This window comes from Odocoileus virginianus, chromosome 27 (assembly GCF_023699985.2).
Source record: "Odocoileus virginianus isolate 20LAN1187 ecotype Illinois chromosome 27, Ovbor_1.2, whole genome shotgun sequence".
In the NCBI taxonomy this organism is placed as follows: Eukaryota; Metazoa; Chordata; class Mammalia; order Artiodactyla; family Cervidae; genus Odocoileus; species Odocoileus virginianus.
Window position 1 is genome coordinate 34,583,413 of NC_069700.1, and position 25,033 is coordinate 34,608,445.

General features: G+C 40.1%; 2 protein-coding genes across 5 annotated transcripts in view; one reads left to right on the top strand and one right to left on the bottom strand.

Annotated features, from left to right (window-relative positions):
• Positions 1 to 25,033, bottom strand: part of BLTP3A (bridge-like lipid transfer protein family member 3A) — a 72,981-nt gene that overhangs the window by 29,762 nt on the left and 18,186 nt on the right. For 2 of the 4 annotated variants that reach the window (XM_020888694.2, XM_020888693.2), the window contains exons 2-8: positions 21,782 to 21,944; positions 21,643 to 21,681; positions 20,728 to 20,819; positions 3,818 to 4,007; positions 3,196 to 3,336; positions 2,606 to 2,776; positions 1,475 to 1,667 (exon numbers count right to left, since the gene is read on the bottom strand). In XM_020888694.2, the coding sequence (XP_020744353.2) occupies positions 1,475 to 1,667; positions 2,606 to 2,776; positions 3,196 to 3,336; positions 3,818 to 4,007; positions 20,728 to 20,819; positions 21,643 to 21,681; positions 21,782 to 21,944 (989 nt within the window). Of the gene's footprint in view, positions 1 to 1,474; positions 1,668 to 2,605; positions 2,777 to 3,195; positions 3,337 to 3,817; positions 4,008 to 17,661; positions 17,817 to 20,727; positions 20,820 to 21,642; positions 21,709 to 21,781; positions 21,945 to 25,033 lie in introns of those variants that run through there. The other 2 variants (XM_020888699.2, XM_070456571.1) reach the window with 2 other exon arrangements.
• Positions 18,922 to 19,932, top strand: LOC139031458 (histone H3.3A-like). The gene has a single exon (XM_070456569.1). The coding sequence runs from the start codon at positions 18,989 to 18,991 to the stop codon at positions 19,397 to 19,399; it is 411 nt and encodes a 136-aa protein (XP_070312670.1). The 5' UTR covers positions 18,922 to 18,988; the 3' UTR covers positions 19,400 to 19,932.

Genomic DNA, 25,033 nt, shown 5'->3' on the forward strand with positions numbered 1-25,033 from the left:
GACAACTCCAGACAATCTTCGAGACCTTCCTATAACATGGAGTTCTTCCTTCTTTCTTCCCAAATCCAAGGGGAAGAATCAAAGTCACGAGAACTCCTTGTGTCCCTTGGCCTTTCACACAGTCATATGCCACATCTGGGTATGGTTGGCTGGGTGTTTTCCCTCTGTCTCATCAAAACTGTCCCTAAAATCCACCAAATAGATTAATCCAGCTTCATAAATAAATGGGGGCTTCAGGGAGGGCTAGCCATTCACATCTTAGTGTGGATTATAGAACCCTGCTACATGAAGAAGACAGGGCTCTACACCCTCATCTAGCAAGAGGATGAAACTCTCCACAGTGTATTTTTAATGAAGATTTCTGAAAGGAATCATAACAAAACAAAACTCCAAAGTCTTCATAGTAACACTTGGAAGAAATAACCGAACAAAATAATAATTGTTTTAGCAAAGAACTTTCAAAATGAGTGGGTAGCAAACCAGTGAGTGGCAGAAGCCATCTTTACCCTGTCACCGCGCCTTCCAGCTCTCTCATCTAGGGAGTGGAGGGAGGCTAAGTCCCTTCAACACCAAGACAGAGCAGAGTCAGAGGTAGTGGAGCCTGGTGACCCAGGAATAAAAGGTAGCTCGTTCCCCCAGGGAAGATGAGTCTCAGTCTCATTAAGAGGCAAGCACAACCTCCAGAGACGATAAGGCAGCAAGAGAACAAGCTACCACATGCTGGCATCTAAACCCAGAGCTGGCAGCAAAGGGGAGCCTAGGGGGAGCAAAGAGAACTGAAGGAACCAGCAGCAGAGAAATAATAATCCAAACACTGGCCTATTATTAAGGTCCTCCAAGTGCAGTACATTAACTCATTTGAGCCTGATAACAACCTGTGAGTAAGAAATGATTTAATTCAAGTTCACAGATGAAGAAACTCAGAGAGGTGAAGTGATTTCCCTAAGACTTATAAAGGAAAGAAATGAGCCAATTACTTTACATTCTGAATAAGTGTGTATGTGTATTTAATAACAATTGTGCTAATGAATGAAAAAGTATGACAAGAACACACTGTAACCTCTCTGCTTGGGAAGAACACATTTATATATAAATTGACTCAAAGATCTGAAAATTCTGAGGTTTCTTATAGTTGAATTTACCCTCTAGAAAGCTTGTAACAGTGCTCAGCAATGCCCACTAGGGAGGAAAAAAAAAAGTATACACTGCTTGGGCTTATCCCTGAGGATTCCAATTTAGTGAGGTCTGGGAAGAAGCCCAGCCCCTGTATTTCACTGTCTCACAGGCGGTTCTGCTGCGCCCTAAAGGCTGATGAGCAGTAACAGAGAGCTGCCCCAGGAATGCTGAGACCCAAGGAAGACTGTGATATGCGAAGCCAACAAAGTACCCCAACAGATCTTGAAAAGAGCCTTACATCCCCCAGAGCTGCAGGCAGCGATGGACCACCCACCCAGGCTCGGGCCTCATGGGATACCTGGCTCTCGGGACTGGCTATCATCACAAACGTGCAGGTCCAGGCGCGAGATGAGCAGATGGTAGGAGGACTCTTTCACATCAAATTTCTCAAAGTACTGGCTGAGGCGGCTGCTGCTGCTACTGCTGCTGCCCTGGCTGCTACCAAACGCCTGGGCCCAGGACTGCTGCGCGCTGGGAGCAGGTGGGGTGATCTATGTGTGACAGAGAAAAACAAAAAGTCCAGACCCAAAAAGAAAAGAAGTCCAGACCCGGACAGCTTCCTCGGTGGCTTTCTTAAAGCTTTAGTTCAGCCTGAAGAAAACCACAATTTGATAAGATGTCCCTTCCCTCTCAATAATCACTCTTTTTAATCATACATACTTTATTATACACTGAATAGTAATATCTCCTAAGATTTCATTTTTATAGCCTTGAAGAATTTTACACTTTTTTCTTTATATGGTGGAACTTCATTTGCTTTTCTATGTGATAATGATAACAATTATATGTGGTATTACATTCATATAAATAAACATACATCTTTTTACTTCAAACCCATTAAGTCTTTCCTAAGGTACAGTGATGCCCCTCATAACGGCATGCCTGGTAGCTCACATAGGTCTGTCCCATCTAAACAACCCAAAGAATCCAAAGAAGCCAAATTATAATTAATCTAGTAACTGTCAGAGTCCTGTTTTGACATTTGAACTGCCTTCTAAGCTTCCCTCCTACCCAGAACGTATCTGACTGAGGCTAACACACTTCTCCCAGGAAGTCTCCCCTAAGCGCCCTCTTTCAGCCCAGGATCCCTCTCCTGTGCTCTCGCGGCACAGTGTTCACCTCTATTATAGCACTTATCACACCACATTGCAATAACTTGTTTATGGTCCATATTTTAAGACAGCAAGAGTTCCAGGGTGAGGAACAAGAGGCTGTCCAGTGACCAGCATTGTACACCTAACACACTAGAGGCACCAGATGAATAGAAAAACGGGATAAAGGCACAGGCAGAGCCTACGTACATACAGAAGTGAATGACACATTCCCCCAAATAAGCGGGACAAAATCTAGGCTCCACCTATGCTGGTGTGAATTAGGTCTGGCTTGCCATCTCCCCACCACCACCGAGGGTCTCTGTTTCACCTCTAACCTGTACAGGTTCAGGGGCCAGGCTCTTTCTCTGCTGGGCAGCCTTCTCCATGGCCTCACTCAGCGACTCTGCATATTTCATCATAGCCTTGAGCTGCGAGTCCGTTAGCACCCAGAGCAGGTCATCCAACAGGAACATCAGCTTGGAAGCTATCACATTGCAATCTTTGGTCTGGAGGGGTCACAGAGAACAGAAGCTTCCACATCTGGTACCATCCCAACTCCTCAAAGTGACTACTGCCCAACCAAGTTCAGAGATGGCTTTTCAATCCTCAACACAAGAAAGGAAAATATGAAGTACTTTGGAGAGTCAATTTCTTACCAAACTACAAAAGTTTTCTGTGATTAACAAAAAGCAGCAATAATCAACTGCCTATGCCCCCATATACAGGTAAAACTGTTATTTCCAAAATTAAAACAACAGAGGTAGACATGTTCCCTCAATAGTAGATTCAGTGCAACACTGAACTGCAGATCCTCCCCTTTCAAATGTCATTTCAGGGGCCAATAACACACAAAAAGAGGAAATACAAACTCCAGCGCTGAGAGAACAAAAGATAGATGTTTCGTAAGGACAGCGAACATACTCACTCTTCTCTTGAGGGCTATCTGGATCCTGCCTTGGTTGGTAATAAGCCTCAATGGAGTGGTGACTGGGTCCTGATCACCATTGTCTGTAGCATCTGCCTCAATTCGAAGTGTTTGCCAAGTTATTTCCTTAAATGTTAAAACCTAGAAGGAAAAAAAGTAAAATCCCTTAATATTGTGGATGAAATTAATCAAGAGGCAGGAAGTCCAAGGGGAAAAGACTGGCAAGGCAGAGACCTCCACCATTCTTAGCTGGGATCCTACTCACAAGCAGTGTATCACAAATTCTTAACTGAGGAAAAGTGACACTAGACAGAAGGGATTCTTGGGTTCCCAAGAATGGGGAAGCCTTTGACCCAAGACAGGAATATAGTCATTGGGAATTTGCTATATGACACAGGGAGCTCAAACTGTGACCACCTAGAAGGGTGGGATGGAGAGGAAGGTGGAAGGGAGGTAAAAGGAGGGGATACGTGTATACCTAAGGCTGATTCACATTGATGTCTGGCAGAAACCAACACAATATTGTAAAACAATTCTTCCCCAATTAAAATAAATACATTTTTAAAACAAGAATGACTCCTCTGAACCCTCCCATTCTCCCCCCTTGCAATGGCAGGACTACCTCTCCTCGGTGTGGGTCAGTGATGCGGGTGAGGCGCAGGTCACTCTGCTGCCAGTTGGGGTTGACACTGTAGCCCTGGAGCTGCCACAATTCAAAAGAAGCGTGGAAGGCCTTGGAGTGAATCTTGATGGTGATGGAGTTGACGATGATGAACATCCCCTCCACCACCTTCTCAGCAAAGCCATACTCACTACGACAAACGAGGCAGACCAATATTCAGCATCATGTGAGATTCGGGCATTAACATACTCTCTTTTCTTCTTTGGTTGTGCCATAACTTGCAGGATCCTAGCTTCCTAACAAGGGGTCTGAACCCAGGCCCAGGCAGTTAAAATGCTGAATCCTAACCGCTGGACCACCAGGGAATTCCCTATACATACTCTTCATAATGGAAGACTTAAGACTTTTAATAATGCCTGTCTTCAGATGCTAGAACTGTAGATGCTTTTTTTAAAGTTCTCACCTCCCACTTCTGCTTTATATTTTTTAAATTTCTAAAATTCTTATGATGATGCAGTACTCTTTCTGACGAGATTTTTCTTTTTTAAGAATGGAATAAAAGAAAGAGTTGACCTAAAAAAAAAAACAAAAAAAACAAAAGAAAGAGTTGACCTGGAAACAATCTCCTTCTGGTTAGAAAGAATAAATTGAAAAAAATATTTTCCAAGTCCACAAACTACCTGAATAAATATTTGACTGTTGTCTGTGAGGAGAGATATTATCACTACAGAAAGGAAACAGTTGGTTTCAATAACGTCTTCAAAGACAGAACATGCTCTGTGAAAGTGGTAAAAGAGGAAAGAAGTGCAGACAGGTGAGCATGAGGATTAACCCTGTGGAATCGGGTCAAGAACAGACCCACCTCTGCCTGTCAAATCCACCCCAGAGAGCACAGCTGTACGTCACAGAGAGGCCAAAACAGCAGGTAGAGAAAAGAAGGCCATCCTTAAAGTCCTTCTAGACACGGAAAACACAGACACTCTTGACATGCAGGTGACACAGTTCTCATTATAACAGATAAAAAGGTCTGGGAATTATAAACTGAATACACATATACACACACACACATCTCTGCAATTTATATCACAAAGGGCTAATATCTCTAATGTATAAAGAGTTTCACAAAACTGAAAAGAAAAACACCAACAGCCCAATAAAAATGTGACAAAGTAGGGACAGTTCACAGAAAAATAAATGCAAATAGACACTAATCATAAAAAGATGTTCCACCTCATTCATATATCAAAACTATACTGAGAGTCATTTGATTCAGGACAAAAATGACAGTGAAGTAGGGAAAATTCAATAACGATGCATGGTCAATTTGAGGCTACTCATAAAGAGAAAAAATAATGTTGACCTTCATCCTTACATCAAACAAACAAAAAACCAGTTTCAAGATTGATTGTAGATCTAAATGTGAAAGGTCAAACAATAAAGCTAGAAGAAAACATAGGAAAATATCTTCATGCCTTGAGACAGGAAAAGATTCCTTACATAAAACACAAAAAGCACTAACCATAAAGGGAAATAAAGATATATAGGACCACATTAGAATTAATAATGTCTGATCAATAAAAAAATAACATTAGGAGTCTTAGCAAACCCACACAGTAGGAGAAGATATGTGTAATACATGTATGTAACCAAGGACTTGTTTCCAGAATATAAAAAGAACTTCTACAAATTAAAGAGAAAAACACAAATAACCCCCAAAATAAATGGGAGAAAACATCAATGTTTTATGAAAGAAGAAATTTGAAAGTCTAATAACTCATCAATAAGTGTAAACTAAAATCATAATGTGACACAACTATTAGGCGGTTAGAATAAAAAGAAAGACAATACTAAGTACTGCTGGGGCAAAACTGGTATAAGTTCTTTGGAAAACTGTTCAGCAGTATGAACTAAAGCAGAACAGATGCACAGCCTATGACCCTGCAACTCTACTATAGATACAGACAAATCAGAAATGTGTACATATGTTTACCAAGAGGCATGTATAAGAATGTTGATAGCATTACTATTCTTTTTTCTTCAGTTAAAAATTAAAATTTTAACTTACGTATAGAAAAGATAATTATTTGCAGGATACACATACAAGGTTTTGACAAATGCATAAAGTCATGTATTAACCACCACACTCATGACAAAGGACAGTCCCATGTAGCAACAGTATGCTAAATAGACAGAAAGTAGAAACAAACCAAATGTCTGTTTACAATAGAATAGATAACTGTGGCATGTAATGGAATATCATATAGTAGACATGTAACTGCATGGATGACTTTCAAAAACATCATGCTGAGCTAAAAGTATGTAGATACACATGCATTATATGATTACATTTATATAAATTTTAAAATAGGGGAACTAATGTATGGTATTAAAAATGAGGATAAAGTTATCCTTGAGGGGGGTTATGACTAGGAAGGGCACAGGGGGCTTTTGGGATTCTGGAAGTGGTCTATTTTTTATGTGTTAACTGTAAAGAATCACTAAGCTACACATTTATGATTTATGTAGCTCAATCAGTTCAGTTCAGTTGCTCAGTCATGTCCAACTCTTGGTCTACAGCACGCCAGGCTTCCCCGTCCATGTACCTCAATACACTTGACCAAAAAACCACACAGAAGTACCATGTGTCATCTTCAGATTAGGCAAAAATCCTAAAGTTTGACAATACTGTCCACTGGCAAGGTTCCTGGACCTTTCAAGAGAGTTCCAGAAAAACACCTACTTCTGCTTTATTTACTATACTAAAGCCTTTGACTGTGTGGATCACAACAAACTGGAAAATTCTTAGAGAGATGGGAATACAAGACCACCTTACCTGCCTCCTGAGAAACTGTATGCAGGTCAAGAAGCAACAGTTAGAACCAGACATAGAACAACAGACTGGTTCAAAATTGGGAAAGGAGTACCTCAAGCCTATATATTGTCACTCTGCTTATTTAACTTATATGCAGAGTACATCATGTAAAATGCCAGACTAGATGATGCATAAGCTGGAATCAAAATTGCTGGGAGAAATATCAATAACCTCAGATATGCAGATGATAACACCCTTATGGCAGAAAGCAAAGAGGAACTAAAGAGCCTCCTGATGAAGGTGAAAGAAGATAGTGAAAAAGCTGGCCTCAAAGTCAACATTCAAAAAACTAAGATCATGACATCTGGTTTCATCACTTCAAGGCAAAGAGATGGGGAGAAAATGGAAACAGTGAGAGACTTTATTTTCTTGGACTCCAAAATCACTGTGGACAGTAGGTACAACCATGAAATTAAAAGACACTTGCTCCTTGGGAAAAAAGCTATGACAAACCTAGACAGAGTATTAAAAGGCAGAGACATCACTTTGCCAACAAAGGTCTGTTTAGTCAAAGCTACAGTTTTTCCAGTAGTCATGTACAGATAGAAGAGTTGGACCATAAAGAAAGCTGAGTGTCAAAGAACTGGTGCTTTCCAACTGTGGCGTTGTAGAAGACTCTTGAGAGTCCCTTGGACTGCAAGGAGATCAAAAAAGTCAATCCTAAAGGAAATCAATCCTGAATATTCATTGGAGGGACTGATGCTGAAGCTGAAGCTCCATTACTCTGGCCACCTGATGGGAAGAGCCGACTGTTTGGAAAAGACCCTGATGCTGGGAAAGATTGAGGACAGGAGGAGAAGGGGACGACAGAGGATGAGATGGTTGGATGGCATCACCAACTCAATGGACATGAGTTTGAGCAAACTCCAGGAGATAGTGAAGGACAGGGAATCCTGGCGTGCTGCAGTCCATGGGGTCACAAAGAGTCGGACACAACTGAATGACTGAACACTAACAACAAAGGTTTCCAGAAAACAAGAACTCAAAACATTGCTGGTGGTAACACAAAACTGAAATCCTTACAAAGGGAAATTTAGCATTGTCTATAAAAATTATACATGCATTTTCCCTTTGACCTAGCAGTCCCTCTCCCAGGAGTATATTCCAAAATATGCTAGCAAAAAAAGTGAAAACAAAGCAAATGTCTATCAACTGATGAATGGATAAAAAAAATGTGGTATATCCATACAATAGAATGTTGTTCAGCCATAAAAGGAATAAAGTACTGATATTTGCTACAACATAGCTGAACGTTGAAAACATTATGCTAAGAGAAAGACACCAACTTAAAATGACCACAAAATGAACTATTCCATCTATACAAAATGATCAGAATAAATATAGAAAGTACATTTAAGGTTGCCTAAGGCTAAGAACAGTATGAAAAGGCAAAAAGATAGAACACTGAAAGATGAACTCCCAAGGTAGGTAGGTGCCCATATGCTACTGGAGATCAGTGGAGAAATAACTCCAGAAAGAATGAAGAGACGGAGCCAAAGCAAAAACAACACCCAGCTGTGGATGTGACTGGTGATAGAAGCAAGGTCTGATGCTGTAAAGAGCAATATTGCATAGGAACCTGGAATGTTAGGTCCCTGAATCAAGGCAAATAGGAAGCAGTCAAACAGGAGATGGCAAGAGTGAACGTCAACATTTTAGGAATCAGTGAACTAAAATGGACTAGAATAGGTAAATTTAACTCAGATGACCATTATATCTACTACTGTGGGCAAGAATCCCTTAGAAGAAATGGAATAGTCATCATAGTCAACAAAAGAGTTGGAAATGCAGTACTTGGGTGCAGTCTCAAAAACGAAAGAATGATCTCTGTTCGTTTCCAAGGCAAACCATTCAATATCACGGTAATCCAAATCTATGCCCCAACCAGGAACACTGAAGAAGCTGAACTTAAACGGTTCTATGAAGACCTACAAGACCTTTTAGAACTAACATGCAAAAAATACGTCTTTTTCATTATAGGGGACTGGAATGCAAAAGTAGGAAGCCAAGAAACACCTGAAGTAACAGGCAAATTTGGTCTTGGAGTACAGAATGAAGCAGGGCAAAGGCTAATAGCGTTTTGCCAAGAGAACGAACTGGTCATAGCAAACACCCTCTTCCAACAACACAAGAGAAGACACTACACATGGACATCACCAGATGGCCAACACCGAAATCAGATTGATTATATTTTTTGCAGCCAAAGATGGAGAAGCTCCATACAGTCAGCAAAAACAAGACCGGGAGCTGACTGTGGCTCAGATCATGAACTCCTTATTGCCAAATTCAGATTTAAATTGAAGAAAGCAGAGAAAACCATTAGACCATTAGGTATGACTTTAATCAAATCCCTTATGATTATACAGTGGAAGTGAGAAATAGATTTAAGGGACTAGATCTGATAGACAGAGAGCCTGATGAACTATGGACGGAGGTTCATGATGTTGTACAGGAGACAGGGATCAAGACCATCCCCCGAAAAAGAAATGCAAATAAGCAAAATGTTTGTCTGAGGGGCCTTTCAAATAGCTGTGAAAAGAAGAGAAGCAAAAAGCAAAGGAGAAAAGGAAAGATATATCCATTTGAATGCAGAGTTCCTAAGAATAGCAAGGAGAGATAAGTAAGCCTTCCTCAGTTATCAGTGCAAAGAAATAGAGGAAAACAATAGAATGGGAAAGACTGGAGATCTCTTCAAGAAAATTAGAGATACCAAGGGAATATTTCATGCAAAGATGGGCTCAATAAAGGACAGAAATGGTATGGACTTAACAGAAGCAGAAGATATTAAGAAGAGGTGTCAAGAATACACAGAAGAACTGTATAAAAAAGATCTTCATGACCCAGATAATCATGATGGTGTGATCACTCACCTAGAGCCAGACATCCTGGAATGTGAAATCAAGTGGGCCTTAGGAAGCATCACTACGAACAAAGCTAGTGGAGGTGATGGAATTCCAGTTGAGCTATTTCAAATCCTAAAAGGTGATGCTGTGAAAGTGCTACACTCAATATGCCAGCAAATATGGAAACTCAGTAGTGGCCACAGGACTGGAAAAGGCCAGTTTTCTTCTGAATCCCAAAGAAAGGCAATGCCAAAGAATGCTCAAACTACCGCACAACTGCACTCATCTCACACGCTAGTAAAGTAATGCTCAAAATTCTTCAAGCTAGGCTTCAGCAATATGTGAACCGTGAACTTCCAGATGTTCAAGATGGTTTTAGAAAAGGCAGAGGAACCAGAGATCAAATTGCCAACATCCACTGGATCATTGAAAAAGCAAGAGAGTTCCAGAAAAACATCTATTTCTGCTCTATTGACTATGCCAAAGCCTTTGACTGTGTGGATCACAATAAACTGTGGAAAATTCTGAAAGAGATAGGAATACCAGACCACCTGTCCTGCCTCTTGAGAAATCTGTATGCAGGTCAGGAAGCAACAGTTAGAACTGGACATGGAACAACAGACTGGTTCCAAGTAGGAAAAGGAGTATGTCAAGGCTGTATATTGTCACCCTGCTTATTTAACTTATATGCAGAGTACATCATGAGAAACGCTGGGCTGAGAGAAGCACAAGCTGGAATCAAGATTGCCGGGAGAAATATCAATGACCTCAGATATGCAGATGACCCACCCTTATGGCAGAAAGTGAAGAAGAACTAAAGAGCCTCTTGATGAAAGTGAAAGAGGAGAGTGAAAAAGCTGGCTTAAAGCTCAACATTCAGAAAACTAAGATCATGGCATCCAGTCCCATAAGCACATGACAAATATATGGGGAAACAGTGGCTGACTTTATTTTTGGGGGCTCCAAAATCACTGCAGATGGTGACTGCAGCCATGAAATTAAAAGACGCTTACTCCTTTGAAGAAGGAAAGTTTTGATCAACCTAGACAGCATATTAAAAAGCAGAGACATTACTTTGCCAACAAGGGTCTCTCTAGTCAAGGCTACGGTTTTTCCAGTAGTCATGTATGGATGTGAGATTTAGACTATAAAGAAAGCTGAGTGCCGAAGAATTGATGCTTTTGAACTGTGGTGTTAGAAAAGACTCTTGCAAGTTCCTTGGACTTGCAAGGAGATCCAGCCAGTCCATCCTAAAGGAAATCAGTCCTGAGTGTTCACTGGAAGGACTGATGTTGAAGCTGAAACTCCAATACTTCGACCACTTGATGCAAAGAACTGACTCACTGGAAAAGACCCTGATGCTGGGAAAGACTAAGGCAGGAGAAGAAGGGGATGACAGAGAATGAGATGGTTGGATAGCATCACCAACTCAATGGACATGAATGTGAATAAGCTCCAGGAGTTGGTAATGGACAGGGAAGCCTGGCGTGCTGCAGTCCATAGGGTCCCAAAGAGTTGGACACGACTGAGTGTCTGAACTGAACTGATTAACAGAGAACCGGCTATATAAACTATGATGCCTCCATAAAATATACTGAGTATTTTGCAGGTGCAAAAAGGAATAAGAAGCATCTCCTTATATACATCTATGAATTGATCTCCAGGATACTTTTAAAAGAAAAAGGCAATGTGGAAAGTGTTTATGGTATGTTACATTTCGTATAAAAAATGGAGCAGGAACAATACAAACATGTACATACCTTGTTTTATAGTTTTAACTTTGGAACTGTGTAATTTTACAAGTTTAAAAACTAAATTAAAAACAATTAAAAAATTTAAAACAAACTGATATAAAACCCTTAGAAGATAGCATAGGAGAAAACCTAGATGACACTGGCTATAGCAATTACATTTTAGATACAACACCAAAGGCACAATTCATGAAAGAAATAGCAGCTACACTGGACTTCATTAAAGTTTCAAAATCTGCTCTGTGAAAGACAATGTCAAGAGAATAAGATCACTCATAGACTAGGAGAATGTATCTGCAAAAAGACACATCTGATAAAAGACTGTTATCCAAAATATACAAAGAACTCCTAAAACTCAACAATAAGAAGACAAACAACACAATTAAAAAATGGTCCAAAGACTTTCATAGATCCCTTATGAAAGATGATATACAAATGGCAAACAAGCATATGTCTTATAAGCTCTACATCATATGTTATCAGGGAAATGGAAATTAGAACAACAGTGAGATTCACTACCCACCTATTAGAATGACCAAAATCCAAATTGCTGACGACACCAAATGCGGAGAATTCCATAGACAGAGAAGCCTAGCAGGCTACTGTCCATGGGGTTGCAAAGAGTCAGACACAACTGAGCGACTTTCATTAATTACTGATCCAAATGCTGACAAGGACATGGAATAGCAGGAACTCTCATTCACTGCTAGTAGTAATGTAAAATGGTAAGTCACTTTGGAAGACAGCTCTGCAGTTTCTTCCAAAACTGAACATACTCTTACTATATGATCCAGCAATCATGCTCCTTTATATACACTTCAAAGGAATTTAAAAGTTAAAGTCCACACACGGACATTTATAGCAGCTTTATTTATAATTGCCAAAATTTGTAAACAACCAACCAAGATGCTATAACTATTAAATGGATAAACTGTGGTACATCCAGACAATGAAATATTTTTCAGCACTAAAAAGCAATGAGCCACAGAGTCATAAAAAGACATGAAGGAAACTTAAATACATATTATTAAGTGAAAGAAGGCAATCTAAAGAGATGGAATCATCATGGAAAAGGAAAAACTAGCGAATAGTGAAAAGACCAGTGGTTGCCAGGGGTTGGGGCAGGGAGAAGGATGACTAAGTGGAGCACAGAGGATTTTTAGGGCAGTGAAAATACACTGTATGATACTCTAACAGTGAATGTGTGTTATTATACATTTGTCCAAACCTATAGAATGTCCCACCAAGGGTGAACCTTAATGTAAAGTATGAACTTTGTGTGATTATGATGTGTCAACTTAAGTTCATCTATCATAATAAACAAACCACTCTGGTTGGTGGATGTCAATAATGGGGGAGGCTCTGCGTGTGCTGAGAGCAGGGGGTATATGGGAAATCTCTGTTACTTCCTCTTAGTACTACTGTTTACACCTAAAACTGCTCTGAAAAATGTGTCCTAAAAAAATGAACTCCTCTGTATGTCAAGGTGGTACCCAGCCATACAAAGAATGATTTCAAGTAATTTTATTTATTTTTTTAAGATTTTTTTAATGTGAATCATTTTTTAAGTCTTTATCGAATGTGTTACAATATTGCCTCTGTTTTATATTTTGGTTTTCTTGGCTGTGAGGCAGGAGGGATCTTAGCTCCCTACCAGGGGTCACAACCCACACCCCCTGTGCTAGAAGCACCACCAGGGAAGTCCCTCCAGTAATTTTAAAACACAGTATTTTGACCATACATCTCTAATTAAATATATCATAAGGTTAAAGCAAATATATGGAATTCCCTAGTGATCCAGTGGTTAGGATTCTGCACTCTTAATGCCGAAGGCCCAGATTCAATCCCTGGTTGGGGAACTGAGATCCCATAAGCCATGCAGTGTGGCCAAAAACAAAAAACACATATACACACACACACAAAAAGCTACTGCATTCATTAGCCTTACTAGAAGTTATATTAGTCTTTGTTATTTTTGAAACTATTAAAAAGTGAATTATTTATTATAAAATGTTGTTAGGAAACAAAATTTAGCATTTATGAATAAAAATGCAAATATTTCTGGTTCAAGATGGCAGAGTAGAAGGACGTGTGCTCATCTCCTCTTGTGAAGGTACAACCAGCTGTTGAGTAACTATCAACAGGACACTGGAACCTACCAAAACAGATATCCCACATTCAAAGACAAGAAGCCACAAGGAGATGGTAGGAGGGGCACAATCATGATGAAATCAAATCTCATACCCTCTGGGTGGATGACACACAAACTGGAGAACAATAACACCAAAGAAGTTCTCCCACTGCTTCCCAGCCTGGGGATCCAACAAAGGGACTGCCCAGATTCCCCTGGGAATCTGACCTTGAAGGCCAGCAGGACTGGATTACAAGACTTCCACAAGACTGGAGGAAACAAGAGACTCCAGTCTTGGAGGGCACAAACAAAATTTTCCTCATACTAAGACTCAGAGGAAAGGAGCTAGTGTTGGAGGGTCTCGTGTGGAGGAGGTGTGGGTCAGAGGGGCTCATCACAGGGATGGGGGCAACCAGCCTGGGAAGGTCCTCCTTGGGGTATACCCTCTTGGAGGTCGCCAGCACCCAACCATAGACCTATAGGGTTGGGTCGCCTTAGGCCAAAAAAATACTAGGGAGGGAGCATAATCCCACCCACCAGCAGATAATTGGGTTAAAGCTTTACTAAGCAAGGCCCTGCTCACCACAGCAAAACCCAGTTTCTCCCACCACCAATCCCTCCCCTCAGGAAGCTTACACAAGCCTCTTAGCCTCCTCCATCAGAAGGCAGACAGAAGCAAGAAGAACCACAGTCCCAGAGCGACTAAAAGAAAAACCACATTACAGAAACTTAACCACCATGAAATAGCAGAAAGTTATGTCCCAAATGAGGGGACAAGATAAAACCCCAGAAAAACAACTAGATGAAGTAAAGATAGGCAAACTTCCAGAAAAAGAATTCAGAAAAATGATAGGAAAGATCATTCAAGATCTCAGAAAAAGAATGGAGGCAAAGATTGAGAAGATGCAAGAAATGTTTACCAAAGACTCAGAAGAACTAAAGAACAAACAGAGATGAATAATACACTAGAAGGAATCCACAGCAGAATAACTGGGACAGAAGAATGGATAGGGCTTCCCTGACAGCTTAGTTGGTAAGGAATCCACCTTCAATGCAAGAGATCCCAGTTCAATTCCTGTGTCGGGAAGATCTGCTGGAGAAGGGACAGGCTACCCACTCCAGTATTCTTGGGCTTCCCTTGTGGCTCAGCTGGTAAAGAATCTGCCTGCAATGCAGGAGACCTGGGTTTGATCCCTGGGTTGGGAAAATCCCCTGGAGAAGGGAAAGGCTACCCACTCCAGTATTCTGGCCTGGAGAATTCCATGGACTGTAAAGTCCATGGGGTCGCAAAGAACTGGACACGACTAGGTGATTTAACTTTCATTTTCAAGAACAGATAAATGACCTGGGGGACAGAACGGTGAAAATCATTGCTACAGAACAGAATATAGAAAAAAGAATGAAGAGAAATGAAGACAGCCAAAGAGACCTCTGGGACAACAATAAACATACTAACATTTGCATTGTAGGGGTCCCAGAAGAAGAAGAGAGAAAGGACCTGAGAAAATATTTGAAGAGATAATAGCTGAAAACTTCCCTAACATGGGAAAGGAAATAGTCAACCAAGTCCAGGAAGCACAGACAGTCTGAAGCAGGATAAACCCAAGAAGGAACACACTGAGACACATAATAATCAAACTAACAAAAATTAAAGACAGGGCTGTGCTTAGTTAGTCGCTCAGTTATGTCCAACTCTTTGCTACCCCAAGGACTGTAGCCCGTGAGGCTCCTCTGACCAAGGGGATTCTCCAGGCAAGAATACTGGAGTGGGTTGCCATGCCCTCCTCCAGGGGATCTTCCTGACCCAGGGATCGAGCCCTAGTCTCCCACACTGCAGGCGGATTCTTCACATCTGAGCCACCAGGGAAGCCCTGAAAAATATTAAAAGCAACAAGGGAAAAGGAAGGGAACTCCCATCAGGCTATAAGCTGATTTCTCAACAGAAACTCTACAAGCAAGAGAATGGCATGATATATTAAAAGTGATGAAAGGGAAGAACCAAAACCAAGAATACTTTATGAAACAAGAATCTCCTTCAGGTTTGATGGAGAAATCAAAAGCTTTCCAGACAAGCAAAAGTTAAGAGAATTTAGCACCACCAAACCAGCTTTACAACAAATGCTAAAGGAACTTCTCTAGGCAGGAAACAAGAGAAAATAAACCCAAAACAATTAAGAAAATGGTAATAGGATCATATATATGGATAATTACCTTAAGTGTAAATGGATTAAATGCCCTAATCAAAAGGCATAGACAGGCTGAGCAGGTGAAAACAGGTGGATGTATGCATTTTCACTTACCACATTACTCTGCTTTACCCCCCAAATTGTATGTAATTATTTTACATTGTTAGGTTAATCACATTGCCATTATGGCTTGCAATTGTAATTGCCTTTTTTTTTGTCTGGCTATTGATTATGAAAATTGATAAACATCTTTCACTACTGTGATTACTCATAATACCATTGTATCATGATTGGTCAACAGAAAAATAATAGAATTCTATATCACCAAAACTACCATTTAATAGAAGATCCTGGAATACTTTTTAAAATTCATACACATACCAGAATTATATTGGAATTTTTTGAAAACTACAAATGTCCAGGTATTGCTTTTTTTTTCACCAGAGTTCCAGATATGTTTCTAATGAGCAGCCACGTTTAAAAACAACTGGACTATATGAGGAACTTTTACTTTTATCTAGTTTGTTTCACTTTTTCTATTTCATATTCAGTACTCCCATTTCATTTAGTTTATTTTCCAATTTCTTCATGTCTCCTTTTTTTTATATATATTCTTTCTCAAGCCTTTATCAAGCATAGTAGAAAAGTTCTTTAATACCTTTATATACATAATATGTATAACATATATATTTTAGAAAATTTGTAAATTTTTGCCTAACTAAAAAATTTAAGATATTTTGATTCCACTTGTTTGACTTAGTATCAATAGGATGCTATTTTTCTCATCTAAAAAAATAGATATGCAACAAGCAACAAAGGCTACTGTATAGCACAGGGAACTATAGTCAATATCTTGTAATAACCTATAATGGAAAATAATTTCAAAAATAATATATGTGTATATATGTAACTGAATCACAAAAAAAAAGGAATTCTACTTTTTGAAATTTAGCAACATTTATCTTTTTGCCAGCTTTTCTAAAAGTCCTATGGACATCTAATAATGAAATAAGATATATAAAATTTTAAATATGTTTGTATAGGATGTAAAAATAATATAAATTAATATAAATAGAAATCTGTTATATTTAAATTATTAATGACATCATTCAAGATGCTCCTATTCTTATTTTTTATGCACTTGATAAAATATTCTCAGAAAAATGTTAACATGTCTCACTGTGATTATATATTTTTTCTTTCCCTTATATTTCTTCTGATTTTTGCTTTGTTTCTTTCTTATTAGGTGTCTGATGGTTTATGAAATATTCATCTTTGTTTCACTCAAAATAAATTAATTTTAAAAATGCAAATAGTAAATCTAAAAAGTTACTCAAAATCCTCTTTTTTCAATTTGAGAAATTTAAGATATTATCATGATTTATTTTTATCTTTCTTAAAAAATACTTTTTCTCTAGAACTGAAAAGGCTTTAAAGCAGTGACGACACAATGAATACAATTCTGCCTAGACTACTGTCTCTAAAGAAATATTAATAACATTTCTCACTAAAAAGAATCAGGTTGCTTGGAGAAATGTCTGATTCCAGGTCTGAGGTAAGGATAAAAGAGAAGAGAATAAGAGAAGCCTGATTTGTTCTGTATAAAACCAGAAAGATTACTGGGACCTTGTCCAAAGGATACAGGTGATATTGAAAGGCTCTCATTGGCCAAAGATGGGGACAACTGAACATCAAAAATAATAATGACTGTAATGGTATTGTGTAAAGGTGTTGTGTACTATCAAGTATACAACAAATATATCTTATGAGAAAATATAAACATAGGATGTAAAAAATGTAAAGGCACATAAAAAATGAAAAATGAATGTAAAATGGTAAATCAACTAGGAAATGTTCAACAGTTTGTTAAAAAGCGAAATCCTCATCTACGATTCCATCCAACTATTCCGTTCCTAGGTATTTAGCCAAGAGAGATAAAAGGACATGACCTCACAATAACTTGTATATGAATGTTTACAGCAGCATTATTTGCAATAGCCAAAAACTGGAAATAAAATGAACATTAACAAGTGAATAGATAACAAGTTGTGATCAACTTACACATGGAATATTACTCAATAATGAAAAGAATGAACTGGGCTTCCCTGGTGGCTCAGTGGTAGGGAATCTGTCTGCCAGTGCAGGAGACCAGGGTTTGATCCCTGATCAGGGAAGATCCCACATGCCGCAATAAAGACCCAGCACGGCCACAAACCCTAAATAAATAAATTAAATAGAATAAATAAAAGGAATGAATTATCGATAAACTCAACAGCATGGATGAATCTCAAAATAATTATGCTGAATAAAAGAAGCCACTAAAAACTAGTATACACTTCATGATTTCACTTAGAAAACATTACAGAAAATGCAAACCAATCTATAGTGACAGAAAGTCATTGCCTTGAGATGGAAGGGCAAAGGGCAGGGAGATCAACAATAGGTTTGAGAGAATGGATATGTTATTATCTTGATTGTGCTGATAGTTGCACAGACATATACATACACCAAAACTTATCAAATTGTAGACTTTATATATGTACAATCTATTCTCCCTCAATTACACCTTAATAACAATGTAAAAAATACATGGATTCGAAATGATAAACCTCCTTCACTCTTCCCCACCCAAAAGAAATCTCTCCAGAGATTATTAGGGTGTCAATTCATAAATCTTAAATTTGCTAAATAAAGGTAAAGAATTCAGCATTTATCCTGACACTCCTGTACAAACTGTATTTCGAAGTAATCAAATATTAATAGTTACTGAAAGAAAGTCTCAGTAAAGTTTTCTCTATAGAACATCACAACTAATAAATGCAACAGGAAAAAAGAGATATAAAATCTCTATTTTCTAATTTCACTGAAATAATAGATCTACAGACAACTATCATCAATGGTTCCTAAACCACGAGGTGAGAGGTAGTTGAGGAACTTACCACAATTGACAAGTCAGGCCAACATCATCTGAATCCACTGGTTAATCTTAACCAAAGGAATGCTATGCATCTCCCATTATTTACAATAGGAAATACATGGTACTATTCATGAAGTATTCTCACCAAGAAAACGAACAAATGAATCAAATCTTTACTACCAAATTAAACGAAACATCTTAAATAATACCTCAAGGATCCAATCAGCCAAAATACAAAATATGGGGAATTCTTTAGAAGAAATAATCCAGTTTCTACAAAGAATAAATTACATATAAAAAAGTGTGGGATTGGGGATTGTTTAAAATTAGAGAGCCTTATTTTTTAAGGTTTTTCTTCTTTTTTAAAAAATGCTGGTGTTCGCAGCCGCCGCCGCGCCGCCACCGCGCCGCCTCTAGCTCGCCGAGCTCCAGCCGAAGGAGAAGGGGGGTAAGTAAGGAGGTCTCTATACCATGGCTCGTACAAAGCAGACTGCCCGCAAATCGACCGGTGGTAAAGCACCGAGGAAGCAACTCGCTACAAAAGCCGCTCGCACGAGTGCGCCCTCTACTGGAGGGGTGAAGAAACCTCATCGTTACAGGCCTGGTACTGTGGCACTCCGTGAAATCAGACGTTATCAGAAGTCCACTGAACTTCTGATCCGCAAACTTCCCTTCCAGCGTCTGGTGCGGGAAATTGCTCAGGACTTCAAAACAGACCTGCGCTTCCAGAGCGCAGCTATCGGTGCTTTGCAGGAGGCAAGTGAGGCCTATCTGGTTGGCCTTTTTGAAGACACCAACCTGTGTGCTATCCATGCCAAACGTGTAACAATTATGCCAAAAGACATCCAGCTAGCATGCCGCATACGTGGAGAATGTGCTTAAGAATCCACTATGATGGGAAACATTTCATTCTTTAAAAAAAAAAAAAATTCTCTTCTTCCTGTTATTGGTAGTTCTGAACGTTAGATATTTTTTTTTCCATGGGGTCAAAAGGTACCTAAGTATATGATTGCAAGTGGAATAATAGGGGACAGAAATCAGGTATTGGCAGTTTTTCCATTTTCATTTGTGTGTGAATTTTTAATATAAATGCGGGGACATAAAGCATTAATGAAAGTCAAAATGTTTCAGTGAACAAGTTTCAGCAGTTAAACTTTATAACACTTATAAATAAACCTGTTAAATTTTTCTGGACAATGCCAGCATTTGGATTTTTTTAAAACAAGTAAATTTCATATTGACTGCAACTAAATGGTGTTTGTAGCATTTTTATCATACAGTAGATTCCATCCATTCACTATACTTTTCTAACTGAGTTGTCCTACATGCAAGTACATGTTTTTAATGTTGTCTGTCTTCTGTGCTGTTCCTGTAAGTTTGCTATTAAAATACATTAAACTAAAAAAAAAAAAAAAGCTATTTTTTTTTTTTTGGCTGTGCTGGGTCTCTGCTGCTGCGCGAGGGTTTTCTCTAGCTGCAGTGAGCATGAGCTGCTCTCTAGTTGCAGTGCACAGGCTTCTCATTGCTGTGGCTTCTATTATCACACAGCGAGCGCTCTAGGCTCATGGGCTTCAGTAGTGATGGTGCACAGGCTAAGCTGCCCTGTGTCACGTTGAATCTTCCTGGACCAGGGATCAAACCCATGTCCACTGCATCGGCAGGTGGATTCTTAACCACTGGATCACCAGGGAAACCCTTAAATAACTTTAAAAGGTATATCCCCAAATATAAGGTGTGGAGCTCTTCGCAGACAAACTGAACTGTAAAAAATATTTTAGAGACAACTCAGGAAAATTAAATGTGAAATAAGTGTTATATGATATTAAGGAATCCCTATTAATTCTACTAATTGTGATAATAGTATTGTGGAGTCTTTTTCTTTCTTCTCTATCTTCGTTAATGACACATAATACAGAAGTATTTACAGATGGAATTATATGGTATCTGGGATTTGCTTTCAAGTATCACAGTGTGTGCATACACACACACACACTCACAAAGTGGCAGAAGAAAGGTAGAAAAGAACAGTAAATTGTTGATAATTGTGAAAGTTAGATCTTGGGTGCATGGGGGTTCATTACACTTATTCTCTCATTACACTATTTAGTGTATGTCTGAAATTTTCCATAATGAAAAGTTGCTAATTTTTAATTAAAAGGTGATCTGGACTCATTGATACACTGGAAATAATAGGACCCAAAGCAACTAACCTCTGTCCTGAAGCGAGGGCAATGGGAGACTGTCCATTGGGCGGCCGAGGCTCCTCACAGGTCTTCATCTCCACCTCTACCTTATCCAGACACTGAAATAAAAACCATGGAGACCTAAGCATCTGCATGAAGCCCCACATAGCACAGACTGTCTTATCCATCTCTGGGCTCCAGCACCCAGTCGAGTACTGTGTCCACAGTGGACCAACAATAAATGTTTGTCAAATGAATGAACAAACAAACTAAAATACAAAGAGAGGCCTCATCTTCCCCCTTCTATTTCTATTAGCAGCAGAAATTCATGACAAGCATTAGCTCACAGCAAAAAATGAAAGTGTATAAGTCCGAGTTATAGAGATATTACTATTCTGGGGATTCCAGTCCTTAGGGTGTGTGTGTGTGTGTGTGTGTGTGTGTGTGTTGTGTGTGTGTGTATCAGTTCCCGAAGGGCTTTTAGCTGAGAATCACCCAATAGTGTGTGTGTGTGTGTGTGTGTGTGTGTGTGTGTGTGTGTGTGTGTATCAGTTCCCGAAGGGCTTTTAGCTGAGAATCACCCAATAGTCAACGTGAATAAACTTCTAATTTTTCCTCCAACAGGAATTCAAAGGAAATGTAAAGACAGAAACTGTTATCAGCTTCTATCAGGACAGCAAAACTTGTTATAAAAACCAAAATTCAAAGCAAGACCAGCTCAGGACTCGTGTCTCAGAGCTACCCGCTCTACTGCACAGCAGTTCTAGAAAAAACCCAGACCACAGTCACCCCATCTCACAGCGGAGCTCACAAGCCAGATGGAAGCACCCACACTCCCAGGAAGGACAGCCTGTCTAACTCCTCCCCATCCTCTCTCAGCTCCTTTAAAACCTTACCCCCGCCTTCCCCACTTGATTACTTGCAATCAAGAAAGGCCATTACCAAGCAAATTGGGTGTGTCTTCAACTTTGTCCACTGGATCTGAAAGAGGAAAGCAAAGACTCAGGGCTATGGGAGGCAGCCCTCACGAGGGCAGGCCTGCTGGCCAAAGAGAGCAGCAGCCCTCTGACCACATTCTCACCCGGATCGACGCCCTGTTGCAGTAGACCCGAGTGATGGCTAGCCAGGTGGGGAGCTCCAGCACATTCTGTAGAACCTCTTCATCCAGCTCCAGGTTGGTCAGCTGACCCTCCCCTTTCAGGGTGCTCAAATTGATTTTGTCCGGGGAAAGATTCTTAGTGAATCTGAAAAGAGTGATGGTAAGCAGCTATTATTTCCATGGAAATCTGCAAATGAGCATTATAAACAAATAACACATCTCAATATGGATAAATGAGAAAGTTAAAGAATGAATGTGGACTAACAACCACACTCTCTCTAGACAGTGTAAGATGTTAGGTGAGACATATTCAGTCACAATCGCGTCGTCTTTCTACTCAAGAACCCACAATAACAATTCTGGAGAAACAGTTATAGCAGCAGCAATATAGCCTTTGATATAATTCCCAAAACAACCAGACAGCAACTTAAAAGCTCATGGTTTAGTTGATAAGTTGTGTATGACTCTTTTTGCAACCCCATGGACGGCAACCTGCCAGGCTCCTCTGTCCATAGAACTTCCCAGGCAAGAATACTGGAGTGGGTTGCCATTTCCTTTTCCAGGGGATCTTCCTAACCCAGGGATCAGAATTGGGCCTCTGGGATTGGAGGCTTTCTTCACCAACTGAGTCACCATGGAAGCCCTTGAATAACATTAAAAACAAAACTGTAAGATAAAGCATCCTCATAAACCCCCATATACAAGCAGGAGGGGAAAAGAACAATAACAGCCACAAGACATGAGTGCTATAAGCAGTTGTGCAAACCAACAAAGAGGAAAACAACAGGGCGTCAGAGAAACAGAGAACAGAAGGACCCCAAGATGACCAAGTACTCAGTGAAGAGCAATGTGGATCAATTTGAGAAAAGTAACAGAAACTGGAGGGGTTTTGGGCAAAAGGACCAAAAGAGCTGAAGCAATCTAACCCTATAAACTCATGGAATTCACCAAGGCTCCTTCCTAAGATGGGTCCCCACACTGAGAAAAACTTCTGGGAGAGGAATCCAAACTGAACAAGACAGAAATGAAGAAAACAGATAGTCCAAATAAAAGTTGGGCAGGGGGGCGGTGAGTTAGGGGGTAACAGACCAGGACGTATCAGAAAGCAAGCCATTATATGTTTAAACACTACTTGAAACAACAGAAGAGGGAATTCTATGAGGTGAGGATATAAAACAGTAACAGATTAATTACTGACTTGTTAAGTAGGGTAAAGCAAAACCCCAGATCCTTACATACATCTTTACTGATGTGAAAAAAGAACACAACCACTTAGGGCCTTGCCAAAGGAACTGAACCTGAATGTCATCACACTACTGGGTCCTGCTGCTCATTTGCAGGAAATATAAAGGAAAACTTCTGAACTGTACCCTAAGTGTGCAATCAGCAGAATTCAGGCCATGGGAAACTCTACAGGTCAAGGGGCCTTGACATAAACAATTCACCCAGGCCTGCCCTCTCACTGTTTCACACGGTATCCCTTCACATCCTGCCAACGATGCCAATTGTATTGCCGATCCTGTTCCTGATGCCAGTGGTCTTGCTGTTCACACTGTTCGCTGAACCCAGGGTAGGCAAAGCATAAGCTAAGAGGCTGGAAGAAGACTCAAGGAGCTGTAAGACCTGCAGACACGTTTAGTCTCTCCTGACTGGCAGGGCAGCCGTAACACAGCCTCTCTCCTGGCTGACGCAGCAGCTGCAGCGACAGCCATAACATAACTTCATATAACATAACTCTGATGCCACTCCAATGTAGAACCAATGCAGCGGCAGCCAGGGCTTCATGGTGAGGCTCACACAGGCTACTGCATAAAGTAGCCCATGACCAAGTGAGTACCTCGTGCCATGCATGCACAGTGCCGTAAGTGATCTCAGCTGTTACACAGCCATGCAAAGTCATTGTTTACAGCACATGGGGTGAGAGGGTGTGAGAGCGTGGGGCCAGAGAGCCTGACTAGTGCCATCTTGCTAATTTCCCCACACACACTGTCTCCAGCCCTTGCTCCTATGCTCTTGCCACCCACCCCTCTTCCTGGAGCACCTTCATCACGACTTGCCGTTGAAGACTCAACTCTGACTTCTCACTGAGACCTTCTTTCCTTAACTGCTTCAGTGTTGAAACTCCATGTGAAACTCATACCTTCTACATCCCTGGAATCTGTAACACACATTCAGGTAATCATCAGAGAGGGTCTTGGGTGTCCTCTAATTTTCCCATCTGTAATCACTGAGGTCAGGGGCTGAGTGTCAGCCACCCCTCCTGATAACATGGCTAACTGACAGAATACCAGCCTTCCTCATACCCTGTAGCAACTGCCCTGCTGACTGACTACTCCCAGCTCCCTTCTCTCATCTGTGGGCTGATCAACTTAAGGCCAGGTCCTCAGAGCGTCACCCCGGCTCCCGCGTGACAAACTATCTGATGAACCTCACTGTGTAAGTTCTCGCTGCTGTTGCCTCTCGCAGTCACTCTTTTCTCGCCAACAATGAATCCCACTTCTCCCTCCATCTGTAACTATACTTAGCGCTTGCACATATTAGATGCTAATAGTTGAATTTACAGAGTTATGTGTTGTTTACCAACGTTTTTCCCCACACATATCCTTTCCTTTTTACTAAGCTGTGTTTCTGTGTTTTTGGTTTCCCTTGAATCCTAAAATCCTAAAAATCAAGAGTTTTATCTCTACACTTTTCTTCTACGGTGACTAAGATGGTACCATGTAAAGGGGCTCTGTAACAATTTTTTAAATGACAGTAAAAAAAAAAATTAGAAGCTTAAAAACACACAGTACTGTATGATATTAAGAGACACATAGAAATGCACTGGCATGATAACAAGTTCTGGAAAGTGCTTGCCTGTGGGACATGGGGAGGGGTCCACAGGAAGTGTCACCTGGATGGGCAACGCTTATTTCTCAAGTTGGGAGGTAACTGCATGGCTCTTCATTATATTACTCTTTATACCTTTCTGAATAGCAAATATTTTACAGTAAATCTACCTAAGATGTCTATCAGTGACCTACTGTATATAGGTACTGTTGGGAGAGCTACTCCTGCATGGGTCTCTCATATTCCTACATGTCTTGTTGGGTAAGAAAAACACAAAACGCACGACCCTGAGCGCTCCTGACCCAAGCCGCTTCTCAGGGCTGTGTTAGGGAAGAGCAGCTTTGAGGGATGAAGCAATGTTCCTCTCCAGTACAAAGAACGGGCTTGCTTACTATGTACCATGAA